Genomic DNA, 17,951 nt, shown 5'->3' with positions numbered 1-17,951 from the left:
AAAAAGACTGCGGCTGTGGCATAGACATGAATAGCGGAGAGTGTGGGAGCGAGAGAAGTCAGAGGGTGGCAGGGCTGGATCACATAGGGCTTGCAGGCAGTAGTGAGGACCTGGATTTTATTCTAAGAACAGTGAATTCATTCATCCTTCCTCGTCTGTGTGTGCGCGCGTTTTCTTGTCACTCAATTTGGCAAATTCTTACCGAGCATCTTCTGTGTGAAGAAAGAAACAAGCATAAGCTTTATCCTGGTATTATCGTTAGAGAGCTTTTAGTTGATTGAGTAGAGAAGAGACACAGGTACCTAAACTCCTAAAATACAAGGTAAAGAGTGGAATGATATGGGCAGTGGGGATAAAGCCCCACGGTAGCAAGGATGAATATTTTATGAGTAAGTTCCCTCGTCAGTCTTGTCAAAAGCAGTAGCAGGCTTCCCGTTTGTTCTAGCAAAGGATGTTGGTGTTGTTTTGCTGTGGCAAGTAGAAGGGAGAGGGCATGCAGCTGGGGAAGTAGAGGTGCCTACAGTGTTGGGTTTGCACACTTAGGCCAGTGCCTGACACAGAGTAGTGTTCATTATGTGCCAGGCACAGTTACTAGGTGAAAAAATGAGCAAATGGTAGAAAAACCTGAGTTTGATGATTCCCCCCAGCAGATACTCCCTTGCATGCTTTGTGACCCCTCCTCTTTTTTGAGGTAGTAGACATTGTTCTTTGTCATTCTCTCTTCCGGCACCTTCATTCACAGTGCTCTTCAGTATCACATCAGATTACTTTCTAGGCTCATGCCTGATTCACATGATAATTATACACTTACACATTCTAGTATATGGGGCCTTACAATGGGTAAATAATTTATTGATTTGGCTATGAGGCTGCATGAGAACCTACATCCCTGTTTCATCCTCAGAGACTTTATGTGAATGTTAATTAGGCAGCCAGCCTCTCCTGTAGCCTGAACACCTTGCTCCCCAATCCTCCCTGCTCCCTGTGAGGTAGCACGATCGCTCAGCAAGCCGAAGGCTGGAGCAGTCAGGATCTGAACCAAAATTAGGCCAGAGTAGTCTTCCCTTGCTTTCCCTATTAAAGGAATTACCCATAAGAACATTTGCTTTGTGATGATTATGGCACAGATGCATCTATTAAGATGAATTTTTGAAATTACCTCTCTGAATGCAACTATAGTCATGTGCCACCTAAGGACGTTTCGGTCAATGACAGACTGCATATAGGATGAGGTCTCATAAGATTAGTACCATACAGCCTAGGTGTGTAGTAGGCTATACCATCTAGATGTGTGTTAGTACACTCTCTGACGTTTTCACAACAAAATTGCCTAACGACACATTCCCCAGAACATAGCCCCGTTGTTAAGCAATGTATGACTGTATAAAGTAATAAAGTGGAAACACAGCTTTTTTCCCCCAAGCGAGTAAAAATTCTTTCCATTGAAGAAATCCCTTCGGTAGTACGAGTACTTGTTTCAGAAATGTTTTGCTGTCACTGCTCCAGATCTTTCAGGAATTTCTCTCTTGGAAGCACCTTCAGAGGTGAGGGTAATGACAGCCAGCAGTTTCTGAGCACGTGCTCTGTGCAGGGCTTTATGCTAGCCACTTCCAGGTACATTAATATATTTAGGGGCCAGCTAGGTGGCATAGTGGTTAAGTTCACCTGCTCCACTTCAGTGGCCCGGGGTTCGCTGCTTTGGATCCTGGGTGCAATCTACACATCACTCATCAAGCCATGCTGTGGCGGCATCTCACATAGAAGAATTAGAAGGACTTACAACTAGGATATACGACTATGTACTGGGGCTTTGGAGAGGAAAAAAGAAAAAAGAAGGAAGATTGGCAACAGATGTTAGCTCAGGGCCAATCTTCCTCACAAGAAGTAAATAAGTTAATTAATTAATTAATTTATGCTCAGTATCCCTGGAAGCCAGGTGTGATGTCTGTTGACCTCAGCATATCTCTAAGGAATTTTATGCTATTATGTTATTTTCATCCATCGTTTCCTTTCTCTATAAGTATGTGCATACGATTTTGCTCCAAAGACTTGTCCTTATTTTCAAAAATCACATCTACCCAAAATAAGAATAGTGTCCCCCTCTTGAGTATATTGAAAAGAAGGAGCCATAGGCTTAGAAAGTAACTCTAAAATAGAAAATCTTAATGAATAACAACATTTAACATAACGTGTATTATATTTCAATAAAAGGTTTAAGAAAGTTACCAGAATGACCATTTTAAAGTGCAAAACCAACTTAAAATGTGTAAATTTTGTCTATACTGTTAACCGTTACTCTTGGTACTGTATGGTCGTTTCTTTAAAGGTGTGACTGTTTATACATGTAACATATACATACATTTAAACTTTGGCTATTCAAAATCTTTAGGGGAAAAATTACAGAAGCCCACATTTTCTCAATCCAAAACTATTTTATTCAACCATTTTCAAGGTAAGTCTTATGTCACACACCTCCTGTTTTGTGGAGCTGAGAATACTGAGGAATTCATTCATTCAGTTATTTGTTACTTCATTTTGTAAGCGTTTTTGAGCCTCTACCATCTGCTAGGCCCTGGTCATGGAATTCAGCCGTGAACAGGTTACGTGGGGCCCTGTCTGCATAGAGCTTTCATTCTTCTAGGGAGGGAGGTGAGCACCATAAAAGTAAACACATCATGCCCAGGATCGTTTCTGGGTGTGGTGGTGCTGCGGGAAAACTAGCACGAAGGGTGTTAGCAAGTCAGCAGGTGGGCTGGGGTGTGCGCTGCTTTAGGCTGGCTGTACACGGCCTCTGCAGGAAGGGCCTTTTCATCAGAGGCCTGTGTAAGGAGAAAGAGCCAGTCATCTGAAGAGTTTGGGTGAGAGTTCCAGGCAGAGGAATCAGCTGGTGCAGATGCCCTGAGCCAGGAACAAGTCTGGCTGGACTCGTGTGCGTCTGTTGGTACACTGTGTTGTGACCAAGGGATGCCACTGAGCCTGGGGGAGTACGAAAGGTTCCATGTCCTACCCTGAGTAGCCTCAGACTTGTAGGGAATTTTTCATTCTTATATCTGGTTTGTATAATTTTTCTGAATCCTGCTTGCCAGCTCTTATGTATTGCCTCTGTCGGTTTGGTTTCTCTGGCAGTCTCTCTCTAACTTGCAAAAAGCCGCTTTCTTCTCTTTATATTCAGATGACCAAACCTGTTAGAACTATACATGAAATAAAAGAAAAAACTCTCCACATCAAGGTTGAAAGTGCTTTTCTAGGTTAACACCCCTGCTCTTTAGTAATGTAGAGAATGTGAACTTGCTGTATTGCACAATTTTAGATAGGGAAGGTGGTTACTCTATTACTAGAGATAAGCATATTCTCCTGGATTGTTTATTTGTTCATTTATCCTCCCTCCCTCCCTCCCTCCCTCCATCTCCCCATCTCCCCGTCTCTCACACACATATCCTTTCAAGTTGTTTAACTTCAGGTGGAAACTTAGAAATGGAGGTACATATTTTAACAAATTCAGAGATGTAATAATTTTATAGCCTGTATTATCTGCCACTTTTCTCTCCACCTTTATTTAATTTTAGGCATACGACATCTCAGAGGATGTCACTGCAGGTGGTGCCTGTCTGGCAGTTGAGGGAATGGCACTCTGTAGCACATTCAGACATGTTATTTCTGGAGGCAGCCTTGTTTGATTGAATGACAGTGTTCCCCAGCTCTGTTAAACATGGAGCCCTTAAGACTGCATTTTACTTGGCTTCTTTTTGCTAGTGGCCAAATACTAGAGTATAAAAAGAGAAGTGTCATCCAGACTTAACTATGACTGTTGCTGTCAAACGCGGGTGTTATTAATAACGTTTAGAAGTGAGCACATGAACTTTACACCCTATTAGTTTATAGATGAGTTGGTAAGAGTTCAACATAAATTATGAGACTTTTCCTGAGAAAAAATAAAGCAGGTAGCGGGTCTCATAAAATGTTAACGGCTGAAATCTTCCACATCCCTTTGCTCACGTGGAATCATTAGCTCTAAATGTGCATGGACATTAAAGCCTGCTCGTTAATTTATCTTTGCCTAGACCCATTCTTATGTGGTCATCACTCCCTCAAGCTGAACAGATAGATTGTCTTCTTCTGGAAGCAGATCCTTTTTTCCTTTCTTGAAAATAATTAAGAAATGCTAAGATCCAGGGAAAGCACTGGGGCACCTTCTATGGTGGGTATAAGGGGTATGGTTGAAAAAGCATAGGCTGGTTCTTCTCTTAGTCAGTGCGTGACATTTGGCAATCTGTTTTACTTCCCTAAAGCCCAGGGGTTTTCATTAAAAAAATAAAAGAGAGATGGAAGTAATACATATATAAAACATAAATGGGGGACCCAGCCTGGTTGCATGGTAGTTAAGTTGATACACTCTGTTTTGGTGGCCTGGGGTTCACGGGTTTGGATCCCAGGCATGGAGCTACACACTACCCATCAAGCCATGCTGTGGCGGCATCTCACATATAAAGTAGAGGAAGATTGACACAGTTGTTAGCTCAGGGACAATCTTCCTCAAGCAAAAAGAGGAGGATTGACAATAGATGTTAGCTCAGGGCCAATCTTCCTCACCAAAAAAACAAACAAAAATTGAAAAAATGATAAATAGTAGTGGATATCGTTAGGATTCATTTTTAAATGTCCTTCCTGCAAAAAGGATAAACGTGTGGGATTCGGTCTCTTAAATGGGTACTTACTTGCACTTATTTGCATTGCTTTCTTTCCCTCACATACTCCCAGCAACCTAATGCCTTGTAATTTCTTAGCACAGATTTGTCTCTGAAAACTGATGGATAGTCCCCCTCTTAAGATGAGGCTGTTTTTGGTTTCAGTTCATCACTGATGTCAGTGGAATGCAGAACTCGCTGGTGGTTGGGAGATCAAATTCTGCTCTCAATATCTGGGTTCAAATTGCTGTTCCGCCACCCTGGGAAAGTTATACTTTCTGAGCTTGTATTTCCTCATCTATAAAATGAATTTAATAATAGGACTTATTTCATAAGGCTTTTGTGAGAATTGAGATAATCTGTGTAAACCTCAGCATCCTTTGAGGTTCATACTTAAGCATTTTTTTAATGGTACTTACTTTCCCTCTTTATTTTAAAGTATAAATCTCAAATCTTTGAAATAGCTCAAACTCCGTCTCTTCCCTGAAACTGTCTCTTAAAATAGTTTCCTTAAGCATGGTGTACAGTATCACTGGTGTTAGATGAGTTGATTTGAGGTACTAAACAGATGAGCATTTTATATAGTTAGAGATACGTAGTAATTTTTTGGGTATCTTCTATTAATGGTAAGTGATCCTGGTTTTCCATTTATGATAGCTCTTTACAATGTATTTAAGTTAAAAAAGATGTGAATGGATTTAAAGAACAAAATTAATTAAATAAGAGTGCTGTAGGACATGACTGTGACAAATTTGTGGAGATGGAATGTAAGTGATGGGCATGGTGGAAATAGCATTTGACTTACAGTCTGAAAACTCTGGATTTTATCCCAGCATCCTGTTAGATTTGGGATTTGGTAGACATTAGTGTTAATTGTGACTTAGCACTTTACGGCTCTGTGACTTTGAGCACCTTAGTTAATCTTTTCCTCCCTCCCCCCCTTCTTACAAGGATTTATTGAAGGCCTAGCACATTTCCTTATCTGAAAAATATAGATGCTACTTCACAGCACTGTAAAGATACAATGCCGAGAGATAAGATGTAGAAATCATACGTAGCTTATCTCCTTGGTATGTCTTCTGTACAAAGCTTATGCCTGGTCTAGTAAGTGCTCAGTAACTTGAGTCCTTGTGTTATTTAGGACTTGTGGATGCAAGTGATAGAATCCCAATTTCAACTAGCTTGGGACAGAAGAAATTTATTATCTCATGTACTCAGTCTGTAGGAACATTAGCAGTGACATATGCCTTGGGGAAAGCTGGAAGCAAGGACTCAGATGCCACCAAGACCCTCTTCACCTCTTGTCTCTGGTGCTTTGTCTCTGTTAACATCGTTCTGTCTGGCCAGATTCTTCCACAGAGCTAGAAACAGAACCACTGGCCATCCCCAGGCTCACATCATCAGAAAGAGACTGCACATTATGATCCCTGTTCCCAAGCCCAGAAATCTTAGCAAGGACCCTGATCCCAGCCTGGGTCATGCCCACCTGGCCAGCCATTGGTGTCCAGACTACAGGAGCCGAAGGAAAACGGCAGCACCCAGTTGAACCACATGTTTTGGGTGGCAGGAAAGACCATTTTGCAGGAGAAGGGGAATTATAGAGGCCTGCTGCCGTTGCGTTTACCCCTTTCGGTCTCCTGGGTGACCTTCAGGGAGGGAAGTACTTAACTTCCGTGGACTTCAGTTTTCTCATCTGAAGTTTTGAGGTTTAGCTGATGTAATGGATATGAATGCACATGTAGTGTTTTTACATTTTATGTATCCAAGTTTATTATTATTGCTGCTGCTATCGCTCGTGCCTTCCAGATCTTGACACACCATCCATGGTGTCCCCAGCCTGTGGATCATTGACTGCTGGGGAAGCAGAGAGAGACTTGAAGTTATTTTAGAAAGTTAGGTCGGTGTTGCCATATGTATACCTATATTGATCACCCCCTTTTTAAACTTGCTTTTAAGTGTAATACCTATATAGGAAAGAGAACACTTCCTAAGTGCACTGTTTGATGTATTTTCACCAACGGAACACAATTGCGTATCCAGCACCTGAATTAAGAATCAGCAGTGACAGTCCCCTGGAAGCCCCCCACCTTGTAGCACAAGTAGATTAATGTAGGTGTATTGATTCATCATCTAAGAAATCATTTACAAGCACTACGAGCATCCTGGTAGCATTTTCCATGCTGTGCTTTTTTAGTAAACAGAATTTTTAAATACAACTGGCGTTATATCATAGAATTTTTTTTTTTTTTGACACTAAAAGGAATCCTCAAATTTAAATGCGTTGTTCAGAGCTCTTCAGGTCACTCTTACTTTCACCTCTTAAATGTTTTCTTTCTGGCTGAAATTGCCATTATGTGATCAGATGTGTTTTGTTCCCTGGGTATGTGTCTTTCATGTCTTTCGCTTGCCTTTCTCCCTTCCCAGGTGGTGAACTCTCAAGTCTTACCATCGCTTAGGGGTCCTGTATTTCCTTTCTTGGGCATAGCTTAGCATGGTCACCAGCTGACTGCAGGTTATCCATTTCACCCAACACTCAGCTTTGTGGAACGACTCTGCATTTATCCCCAAAACATAGCTACTCAAATCCAGGGCACTTCATTCTTTGAAATGGTTCATTGTTAATAAATATGTCAGCTTGCTGTTGCTCCAGTACTCAGCAAAACAAATGCAGTCACAAGTGAGTTTTTCTTATTTTTTAAGTTTACCAAGTTTTCCAACATCTTTTTCTCCCCGTTTTTCTTTTTTAGGCTCTAGACCAAGATAGAACAGCCTTACAGAAAGTGAAGAAGTCTGTAAAAGCAATATATAATTCCGGTCAAGGTAAGTACTTACTAAGGCAGATAGCATGAATTATATGTAATGTCTGTAGTTTTCTCTTTATTTGTAAGATGCTAGGTTTATAGAAGACTTGTTACAAATGGAAAAATAAGTAGGTCAAAGAAATTTGGGTTTTCTCTTTTTTCCTCTCTCTCTTCTATCAGCCCAAACCTGTTACTGTTTCCAAAGTAAAAAGTAGGAAAAATATTAGTTGCAATGGGTTTTATTAGACACTTAAAAACTTAGTAGACTTACAGGTAATTTTGCCACAAGCGACATATGAAATATGTAGAAACCTCTTTGTAGTTGGGCAATCTGTAATCCAGTGGCCCTAGACACATGAGGACCTTTTCCTTCTGAGGTGTACCTGTACACATTTGAAAATCAGTTACCCGTGACGGGCGTGGGGTGAAAGTTAGAGGAGGGAAAGGGGCAAGGTTAAATTGAGACCTGGACAGACCTGCCAGCTAGAGTCGTGTCTTGTGGCTGAGGGCGTGCCCGGTAACCTGTGTAACTACATGTTTTACCTTTGGTCTAGTGACTTTATCACTTGGAGACAAAAGTATGTTGTCAGTGGGTAAGAAGAAATAAACCAAATTAAGATAAACAATGGATAACCACAAGAAATGGTAGGTTCCAGCGCCCCAGGGAAGGAGAGGCTTGGAAATACAAAATGAGTTTCAAGGTCTCTGACTCACATCTTTTGTTCTCATTATTGCAGTACTGGCTCGCTCACCCAGAGGTCAGGTCTCTAAGAAATCGGTTGTCTGTAATGCAACAGAAACCTGGGAGGGGAAGGCAGCCAAGGAGAATGGAAAGGGCACAGGCTTTGACATGGACCAATGTGGGTTTGCATCCTTGCTCTGCCCCTTAGCAGCAGTGTGACCTTGAACTGGTTGCTTCACTTTGTTGAACCTCCTTTCTCCTCTGTACCACGAGAATCTTGGTATGACAAGGCTGTTGAAGGGGTTTAATGAGCTAATACCTATAAAGGGCCTACCACCTTGCGGGAGTACTTGTGGGAATTCAGTAAATGCCATAAATTCATATCTTATATAAAGTTTGTGTTTTATTTATATTTATATTCATAATTGTCATAAAATTATAGAGCTGAAAGGAACATTGAACAAGGAAAAGTCCGACCCTCAGATTCTTTATCACCTTCCTCTCCTTACCGGAGCTGGGAATGAGAAGTCTCACTAAACTGGAAACCTAAGTCTCTTGTCTTCTTTAAAGCCCCGAGGCCTAAGACACTCTGTCATCTTAATTGTTGACAGATTTTGTACCCCGGTTCCTTGATACCTCTAATTTCTTTATATCCAATAAAACACTAACTTCTAATTAAGGTAGATAAATGATCATTGTATAGTTAGGTAGTGACCAAATGTTTTAAGTCTTGGCCTAAATGATATACCTGCTTTGTAACTTCCGTCTGAGCTTCGTTTTAAGGAGTTAGCATGATAGCCCTTTATAGATGTGAGCTCTTCGGACAGGGGAGTGGGGTAAATAACTAGCAGGTGGTACAAAAGGGGCTTCTGAGGTGCTTGTATTGCCCTATTTCTTGATTTGGGGAGTGATTACATGGTTAAATGTGCTTTTTGATAATTCATCAAATGCTACACTTAGGATTTATGCACTTTTCTATATGTAGGTATGTGTATTATGCACCAATACAAGTATATTTAAAATTTATATACAAGTAGATTCAATGAAGCATTTGCTGTATTTGGAAAAACAGAAAATAAATAGCGATTTGTTAAATAAACAGTAGTATATCTATATAATAGAATACAGCCTATATAAAAAAGAAACTCAGGTCATGTAGATCTCAGTTTGAGTCCTAGCTTTGTCATTACTTGTTAAAGTCAAGTAAATTATTTAACTTACCATAAAATGCGAAAATAATATCTAATTTGTAGAGTATTGTATGGACAAAATGAGGGAATATTTAAGGTCCCTAGCACACTGCCTGCCACATAGTAGGTGCTTAACTCATGGTAGATGGGAAAACATGGCAATCAGATCAATTGCGTGGGTGTCTTCTCTATATTAATTCAGTCATCCTACAAATAATGTTGGACCAATCTGATTTTATAAAGAGCTTAATGAGCCATTCTCTGCCTCAGGAATAAGCGTCAGTTCTCACTAATGTTATGGTTTATGCTTGAGGCGAGGTGTTACCATGTTTATTCTGCTGGAGGTGCCATGTGACTCTTTTTTTCCCAAGTGTCCTTGCTCAAGACACATTTCCTCCCTTTGCCACAGTGATTACATCATTCAGCAGCTCACACAGAGTCTCTTTTACTTGGCGAGGATGTGCTTCATCTTGCTCTTTCGTTGGTCCCAGCTGTCCTGGATATGGCAGGAGGCAGAGGTTGCCCCAGCATGTATGTAAGGTGGAGAGTTCAGGGGGGGGTCTGCAGAGTTTAGTTGCCATTTCCTCCATCAGATTGTTCTCTTCTCGTGGATGGGGGTCACAGCTAACTGAGCTCTGAATCTCCCCGCCTGGATTCAGAGTTGCCCTGTGTACTCCTTAGGTCTGCACTAGCTTCTAGCTTCTAGTCACATAGGGCTTTTAAATTTAAATTAATTAAAAGCAAATAAAATTCAAAATTCAGGTCCTCAGTCTCAATAGGACTCACATTTTGAGTGTTCAGTAGCTACATGTTACTAGCAACTACAATATTAGATAGTGCAGACACGGGACATTGCCATCATTGCAGGAAGTTCTTTTGCTGCTGTAGGAGAACATACATTCCATTGTATTATAATTGTTGACTGGTCTCTCTTGCATTATACCAGTGAGTCTTAACCTTGGCTGTTCATTAGAATCACCTGAAGAGTTCTTAAAACACAAAAACGGGAATCCCTCCAGCCTGCAGGCCAAGAGTTGTTCCAGAGTAGGACCCAAGTACTGGGATTAAAACAAAATTCCTCCCCAGCTGGTTCTAAATGCAGCTAGATTTGAGAACTGTGTCACTGGCCTGTGAGCTCCTTGATCAGGGCCGGTATTGTGTCTTTCATCTTTGTATTTTGTGCATTTTTCAACCTAGTTTATTAGCTGTTCAACAGATATTTACTGAGCACCTATTACATGCTGCTATTCTGGATATTGGGTGTATTGGACAGAATCTCTGCCTTCATGAATTTTGCAGTCCAGTGGGAGAGAGAGATGTTAATCAGGTCATCGAACCGAGAAGTATTTATAATTGGAAACTGGAAAGTGCTATAAAGGAAAGCTTACAGGATACAAAGAGGGAAATAACAAGAGGGATCTGCTGAAGTTTGAGGAGGGTGCTAAGGGGGTTAGCTTGGAGGACATGACGTTCATTGGGTGTTTATATCATGCTGAGCTAAGCTGAACAAGCCTGTGAGGCAGGTCTGCCGTTATCCCCATATTATAGATGATGGAGCTGCAGCTTCAAGAGCCAGACTGTCTTGTCCAAGACGCCACACCTAGCAAATAATGGAACGAGAGCCTAGCTAACTCCAGTTTTGCTGTTTATAGCTCTGTATGTGTCTTCTCTGTGACAGTTGGCAGGGGCTCAGCAAGTGTAGAATGAATTGCCGCATATTAGCTGGATGGGTCCCTGAGAAGCTCTCCGTGTGAGTGGCTGTTAAATATTCACTAATCTCGAATATTTGTGAGTGAATCGATCACCTGTAACCTCCTAGCAGTGTAATCCATAGGATGACTTTGGTGGTTCCCAGATAGGGATAGCAATAGTAGTTATGGTGCCGGTGGCTTGGAAATGTGGCATAAACTCAGATCTTGCAGACTCCTGGGCCTGGTAGGGTGTCTGCAGTCACCAATGAGTATAGCACACCCAGGTTTTTGGTCAGCTTGTGTGGGCAGCACTATGACATTTAATTCTTAAAAAATAGCTAGATGAGTAAAACAGTGATGTTGCAGATCTTTCCATGATACATGCTCAGTGGAATCTAAGCTGTTCCCATCCAAGGGCATTTGGCCTTGTCCAGAGAAGCCACAAGAGGCTGAACTCTGATATCTGTTTCCCAGTGTGTTTTCATAATTTTCTTGTTTTCTCACAGTGCTTTAGTGACACGAAACCCATCTGATGCTCTTGAAAGATTTGAGAAGCACTTCTACATTTCTGGTTTGAAATTACCAGCCAGTACTCCCTACCCACACCCCAAATGATTTGAAAGAGGGTTGAGAATGGCGAAGGATCTTAATCTTAAAATATCTTTATTATTTTTGCACAAAAGCTTTATCAGTATTAATTAGTAAACAGTATAATAATAACAGAAATTTTACTGGAAAAACAAATTATCTCCATGTAAGCCTTTTAGTTTGAAAATGGCTTTTGGAATTTCTCTCTTTCTCTTACTGCCCCTACTGTATATGAGGACATTTTAAAAACAAAAAACTGAATTCTGTGAATTTCTTGCATCAAGGGAAAATTTTCCAAGCCATTCAGTTTTCCTGTGTTGTTTTTAAGTTTTAAAGTCTTAACATTATTAATCTGTGAGCTATATTGTCATTTAGAAAGTTTGCCTTGGTGTGTGTCCCCCACTTCCTTCTTTCCCTCCCTCCCTTTCTTTCTCCCCTAACGTATGTTTAAAATAGCTAGCGGTTTCTTCAACATCTTAGAGGTTTTAAAATATGTTGCAATCTTTGACACTTTTCCTTTCAAAAGATGGACCCAATTCTTTTCCCCTTGAATGTGTGCCAGACTTATAACTCTCTTCTAATGAATAGAATGTAATAGAAGTGATGCCCTGTGATTTCCAAGGCCAAAAGTTCATAAAGAGCTTCCACCTGGTCTCCCCCTCCCCATCATTTGTTTTGGAAGAAGCCAGGCGCCATCTTGTGGGGACACTCAAGCAGCCCTGTGGAGAAAGGTCTCCCACCAAAAACCACTACTGAAGTTAGTCTGCTGGCGCTAGTCAAGCCTTCAGGTGACTGCAGCCCTGGCTGACATCTTGCTCTCAATCTTTGGGCGACACCCAGGGTCAGAACGGTAGAAGTGGGACTGGCATTCATAGGACTTCTGCCCTTGCAAGCGTGGCCATGTGTATACATGTCATAAGCCCACTGTAAATCAGCATGTATCTCTTGAGAAAGAAGAGCTTTACTGCATCTCAGTTAAAAAATGCTGTTAAAAAAGTGATAACACAGTATACTTTTATAAAATGGAAGAGTCATGTGATTCATGGTAAGCATCAGTGTACCAAATTTGTTGTTCTGTCAAATGACTTAGTTGAATTGAATTCATTAATCTTTTTGAATGGATACATTATTATTACCAAAGCACACACATGTACACTTTCCTTGGGAGTGAAGACCCAGGCTATTTCTGCTATTATGTCTTTTTCTGTGGTAAAAATATATGCGTATACTTTTTGCACAAATCAAAAAGTATATTTTATTATTATGTGGTAGCTTCCATACAATTTATGCCAAGATATATTTGGAATACACTTTAGCTTCTTAGTAATATGTGGTGCCCCCTAGAAATCTGTAACATTGTTAGTCTGAAAGTTGGGATTTTTAAATCCTTTAACTTTAGTGAATAAAAAAAAAAATGACAGTATGCTGCTGGCCCTGTGGTATAGTGGTTAAGTCTGGCGTGCTCTACTTCAGCAGCCCAGGTTCAGATCCTGGGCACCAACCTACACCACTCCTCAAGCCATGCTGTGGTGGCAACCCACATACAAAATAGAGGAAGATTGTCACAGATGTTAGCTCAGGGCTAATCTTCCTCAAGCAAAAAAAACGAGGAAGATTAGCGATAGATATTAGCTCAGAGTGAATCTTCTTCACACACCCCGCCCAAAAAAAGGCAGTGATACGTAATTTGATTACAGGCATATGATATGGAAGTCTTATTTCTAAAATACAGCTGGATGGTCTTAAACAGTTCCATAGCTTTTTCACTTCAGGAAAGAAAGCTCTTGCCTTTCTCATTGGCCTCCGTTTTACTCCCTTCCTTTTCAGTTAGAATTACCTAGCAAGTAGTTTTATAAGAACATTTGTGTTTTTCAAAGCAAAATTAAAATGTGATGTTTGCCTTAAATTTTCATTTTTATAATTTATCTATTTTAAGAAATAGTTCATAGTATATGATGAAATCTAACATTTTAAAGGTAAAGTGCTAAACAAACTCAGCAATGGATAGAAAGTGAATGTTTTTGTATCTAAATGAGTCCTTTTTAGCTGTTTTTTTGGTTAACATTTTCTCAAATTTGAAGGCATAGTGTGAATTGTATTCTAACTAGAGTTGGTAATTAAGTTTGATGTCTTAGCATGGTGTCATATAATGGTATTTTTAATCCTCTTGTTTTCAATGGGGAGAAAAATTTTCCTAACAGGGATAGATAGATAAAATAGATAACAATTTTAATAGAATGATAGAGAAAAATAAAGTGTTGAGAGGTATGCAGAGAGCAACTAGTGTGTTGTTAGGAAACTTTCTCCTTTTTGCTGTTTTCCAAGTTTGTAGATAATAATCTGATTTTAAAATTTTTATTTTGAATTAAAGTAAGCTTGTTAGTAAAAAAGAAATAATTTTAAGTCTTCCAAAGTAGAAGGTTTAGATAGAAATACTATGGTCATCCCTAAGTATCCTCAGGGGATTGGTTCCAGCACCCCTAGTAGATACCAAAATCCACGGATGCTCCAGTCCCTTATACTCTAACATGGTGCGTTCAGTGAATACAGTCGGCCCTCTGTATCTGCGGGGGTCACATCCACCATTCAACCAACCGCGAATCGAAATTAGTTGAATCTGCCCATGCAAAACCCTTGGAACTGGAGGGCCACCTGTTCAGTAAATATCTTTTAGTGGCGGTAGAGATTTGAGCAAATTACTAAAGAAATTACTTTGGGCCCTCAAGGCCTTTTGCATTCTTGCAGGTCCTTTCTTACTCCTTAAGAAGTAAAAATAAATTGAAATAATGAGTTCCTTCAGAATGGTCAAGGAGGGAAGCTTTTTCCAAAAGGGAGTATAGATTTCCAGGAGAGTTTTACTCCTCAAATTATGTGGGGATAAACTGGAGGAGTTTTACAAACTGCCTTTAAGAAATTGAAGTTTCTTTCCAGAATAATCTTGTAACTCTAGGCTGTTTAAGTAAGCCGTTGGCTCAGATATTCTGTTACTTGAAATCAGAAACCGTTGTGTGTGTATGCACTTCTTCCATTTTGCTGGTCTGGAATGAATGTTCTCAATTTTAAAATGAGTTAATTTTCTGCGATGTATGCTTGCATCTTATGGGAGCATACTTCATGAGAAATTAATTCATTTTAAATAAAATTGGGAGTGCTCCTTCCACAACCAGTAGTTTGGGGTTTTTTTAAGCCTCACAAAAATGCTCTGAAGGTGAATATAAAAACCATGTTTCTCTGCCTTAATGGCCCAATTTTGGTAGAAATAATAAATTATAGTACCATTTGTTGAGTGCCTACTTTGTGCCGGGGGCCTTAAATACATGTATGTTGTCACCCACGCATCTCAGCAGTCCTGCATGGAAGACGTTATCGTCCCCAAGTTAGGGTGAAGGAACCTGGTTTACAGTACTTACACAGCTAGTAAGTTTAAATTTAAATGTGCTTTAAATTACTTACACAGGGACTGGCCCGGTGGCGCAGCAGTTAAGTGCACACATTCAGCTTCGGTGGCCCGGGGTTTGCAGGTTCTGATCCTGGGTGCAGACATGGCATCGCTTGTCAAGCCATGCTGTGGTAGGCATCCCACATAGAAAGTAGAGGAAGGTGGGCACAGATGTTAGCTCAGGGCCAGTCTTCCTCAGCAAAAAGAGGAGGATTGGCAGCAGTTAGCTCAGGGCTAATCTTCCTCAAAAAAAAAAAAATTACACAGTTAGTAAGTAGATACGAGGCTTGAAACATAGGTCTTTATGATCCAAATGCTGAGGCAGAGTTGCCAGATTATTAACTGTCAGAGGTGAGTGACTGCTGACCCAGGGTGGGACATCGAGGATTCAGTGGAGTGCAGGACACATGGACACACTGCCCTGGAGCGCCTTCCACATGAAGAGAGACAGACAAGTAAAACAAGCAAGTAGACATATGGCATGAAAGTGCTAGATGGATCAGTTAAAAAGAGGAGCAGTTTTGTTACTTTAATACTTGGTAGCCACAAAGGATTTCTCCAAACTTACTCCTACTACTAGGTCCTCTGTAATTAGCAGAATTCATATATGAACAATGAAGCACTTAGATGGTATATTCTTTTATATAGGCTAAACATGCCTCCCGCACACTCTTACTGATTTGTTGTGGGAGAAGTCTGACAGATTTGGGCTCACACGCTGATTGAGCCCCTGCTCGGTGGCAGGAGAGCACTTGGTCAGAGAACACTTCAAGCAATTGGTTCTTCATTTCTGAAAATGGAAAAATAGTTTCTACCTCATTGGACTGTTGTGAAGAATAACGCATGTAGCGCAGGTACCCAATAATGGTCATGGTGATGGTTACCTTCATCCTCATCAACTTGAGGCTTTCTGAAATAGTAGGGGGAAATCAAGGCACACCCAGTTTGTCGCCTTGGATCCACCACCATGTAGATATGTGCACATTGCTTCACCTTGCCCCCATCCCACCTCAAGCTTCAGTTTTCTGATTTCTAAAATGAGACAGTAATACTTACCTTGTTGTAAAAGGTGGGAAAAACAAATTTAAAATATTTAGTATGATACTGGGACATAGTAATCCTCAGTGATAATTATTATAATTAGTTGCAAAAATTTAATCAAAGCTGGAAAAATTTCAGCCAATATTTCTTCAAATTGTTTATTTTTTATTGTATTCTCTTTTTTCTTTCCAGGACTTCAGTTACATTTGTGTTAGACTGCTTGATATTCTTCCACAGGTCATTAAGACTGTTTCTTTATTTTTAATTTATATACTCTTTGTGCTTCAGTTTGGATAATTTCTACCTACCTATCTTCAAGTTGATTGCTTATTTCTTCTTCACTGTCCAGTCTGTTATCAGTCTCATCCAATTAATTTTTTATTTCACTACTGTAGTTTTTAATTTTTAGATTTCCATTTGGTCCTTTTTTAGAATTTCTGTCTCCCTTGAAATTCTTCATCTCTTCACCCATTTTATCCATCTTTTCGTATAGATTCTTGAACATATTTGTTGTATTTATTTTTGAAGTTGTTGTATGCTAAATCCAACATCTGGGTTGTCGGTAATTCTTTTTCTCTTGGCTGTCTTTTTTTCTCTTGCTTTTTAGCTGCATTTTTCTGTTGCTTTGCATGTCTAGTAATTTCTGTTTGCAGTATTTCTGTTGTGGTGAATTATATGCTGTGGAGACTCTGTCATCTTCCTCTGAAGTGTGCTGTGTTTAATTCTAGTACACAGTTAAATTGCTGGTGATCACCACCACTTTGATCCTGTAAAAGGCTTTCTTAGAGTGGGTTTATTTTAGTTTTACTCACAGTCCTAGGATATAGCCCTTAGTCCTGCAGTATGTTTCAAGAGGCTCCATATTCCTAAGGTATGATTCTTCTGAGGTTTCAGCCCAAAGTGTTTACCAGGCCCTGCTGCCTCTGTGGGGCTTGAATTCTGTACTTTTTCCTCAGCATTGGGAAGTGGCTGAAATCTGCCCAGCCCTTTCGATGTTGTTTTCTCTTGGACTCCTTGAAGTATCATTCATGCATGTGCAGTTCAGGGTCAGGCAAGGATTTGAAGGGAGAATATATACAGATTTGAGGGCTCCCCTTTCTGTGTTTTCCTGCTTTCTAGGATTTCCCTCTTCAATTTCCAGCTCCTAAAGCAATCCCAAACTCTGACCTCTAACACTTCAGTTTGGTAAAATGCCACTTTCTGCGTGAGTTCTATTCTCTTTGCCCAGCGTGGACCGAGGTCTGCCCTCAGGAGAAAAGCCAGTAAAATTTGATATTCCCCCGTGGGGTTCCCTTCCTTGAAGGGTAATATCCCCTCCTGTTTCTGTCTGCTTGTCTTGGCTCTCCAGTGGCTTCAAACAGTTGCATTTTTATATTTTGTCCATCACTTATAATTGTTACTGACAGGAGCAAGAGTCTGGCACAAGTTACTCTGTCAAGGTAACAACGGCAGACCTTTAATTATAAAAATTATATATGAGTGAGGCCGGCCCCGTGTCCGAGTGGTTAAGTTCGCGTGCTCTGCTTTGGTGGCCCATGGTTTTGCCACTTCGAATCCTGGGCATGGACATGGCACTGCTCAGCAAGCCATGCTGAGGTGGCATCCCACATGCCACAACTAGAAGGACCCACAACTAAAAATGCACAACTATGTACTGGTGGGCTTTGGGGAGAAAAAGGAAAAATAAAATCTTAAAAAAAATTGTATATGAGTAATTCATTTATTAACCACTTGTTGAGCATATAGCTACAAGGGATTGACAGAACGCTCTTGGTTCATGGGTGGTTACTGTGTTTTAGGGCAATTGGACTCATGTAAATAACTATAATATATG

At 40.3% G+C, this 17,951-nt stretch overlaps 1 protein-coding gene across 4 annotated transcripts in view; it reads left to right on the top strand.

Annotated features, from left to right (window-relative positions):
- Positions 1-17,951, top strand: part of ASAP1 (ArfGAP with SH3 domain, ankyrin repeat and PH domain 1) — a 349,074-nt gene that overhangs the window by 188,379 nt on the left and 142,744 nt on the right. For all 4 annotated transcript variants that reach the window (XM_070630982.1, XM_070630980.1, XM_070630981.1 and 1 more), the window contains exon 4: positions 7,433-7,505. In XM_070630982.1, the coding sequence (XP_070487083.1) occupies positions 7,433-7,505 (73 nt within the window). The remainder of the gene's footprint in view (positions 1-7,432; positions 7,506-17,951) is intronic.

The sequence above is a fragment of the Equus przewalskii genome, chromosome 8, assembly GCF_037783145.1.
Source record: "Equus przewalskii isolate Varuska chromosome 8, EquPr2, whole genome shotgun sequence".
Lineage (NCBI taxonomy): Eukaryota > Metazoa > Chordata > Mammalia > Perissodactyla > Equidae > Equus > Equus przewalskii.
Note: the sequence above shows the minus strand (reverse complement) of the source record. Positions and strands in the feature narration are given on the sequence as shown.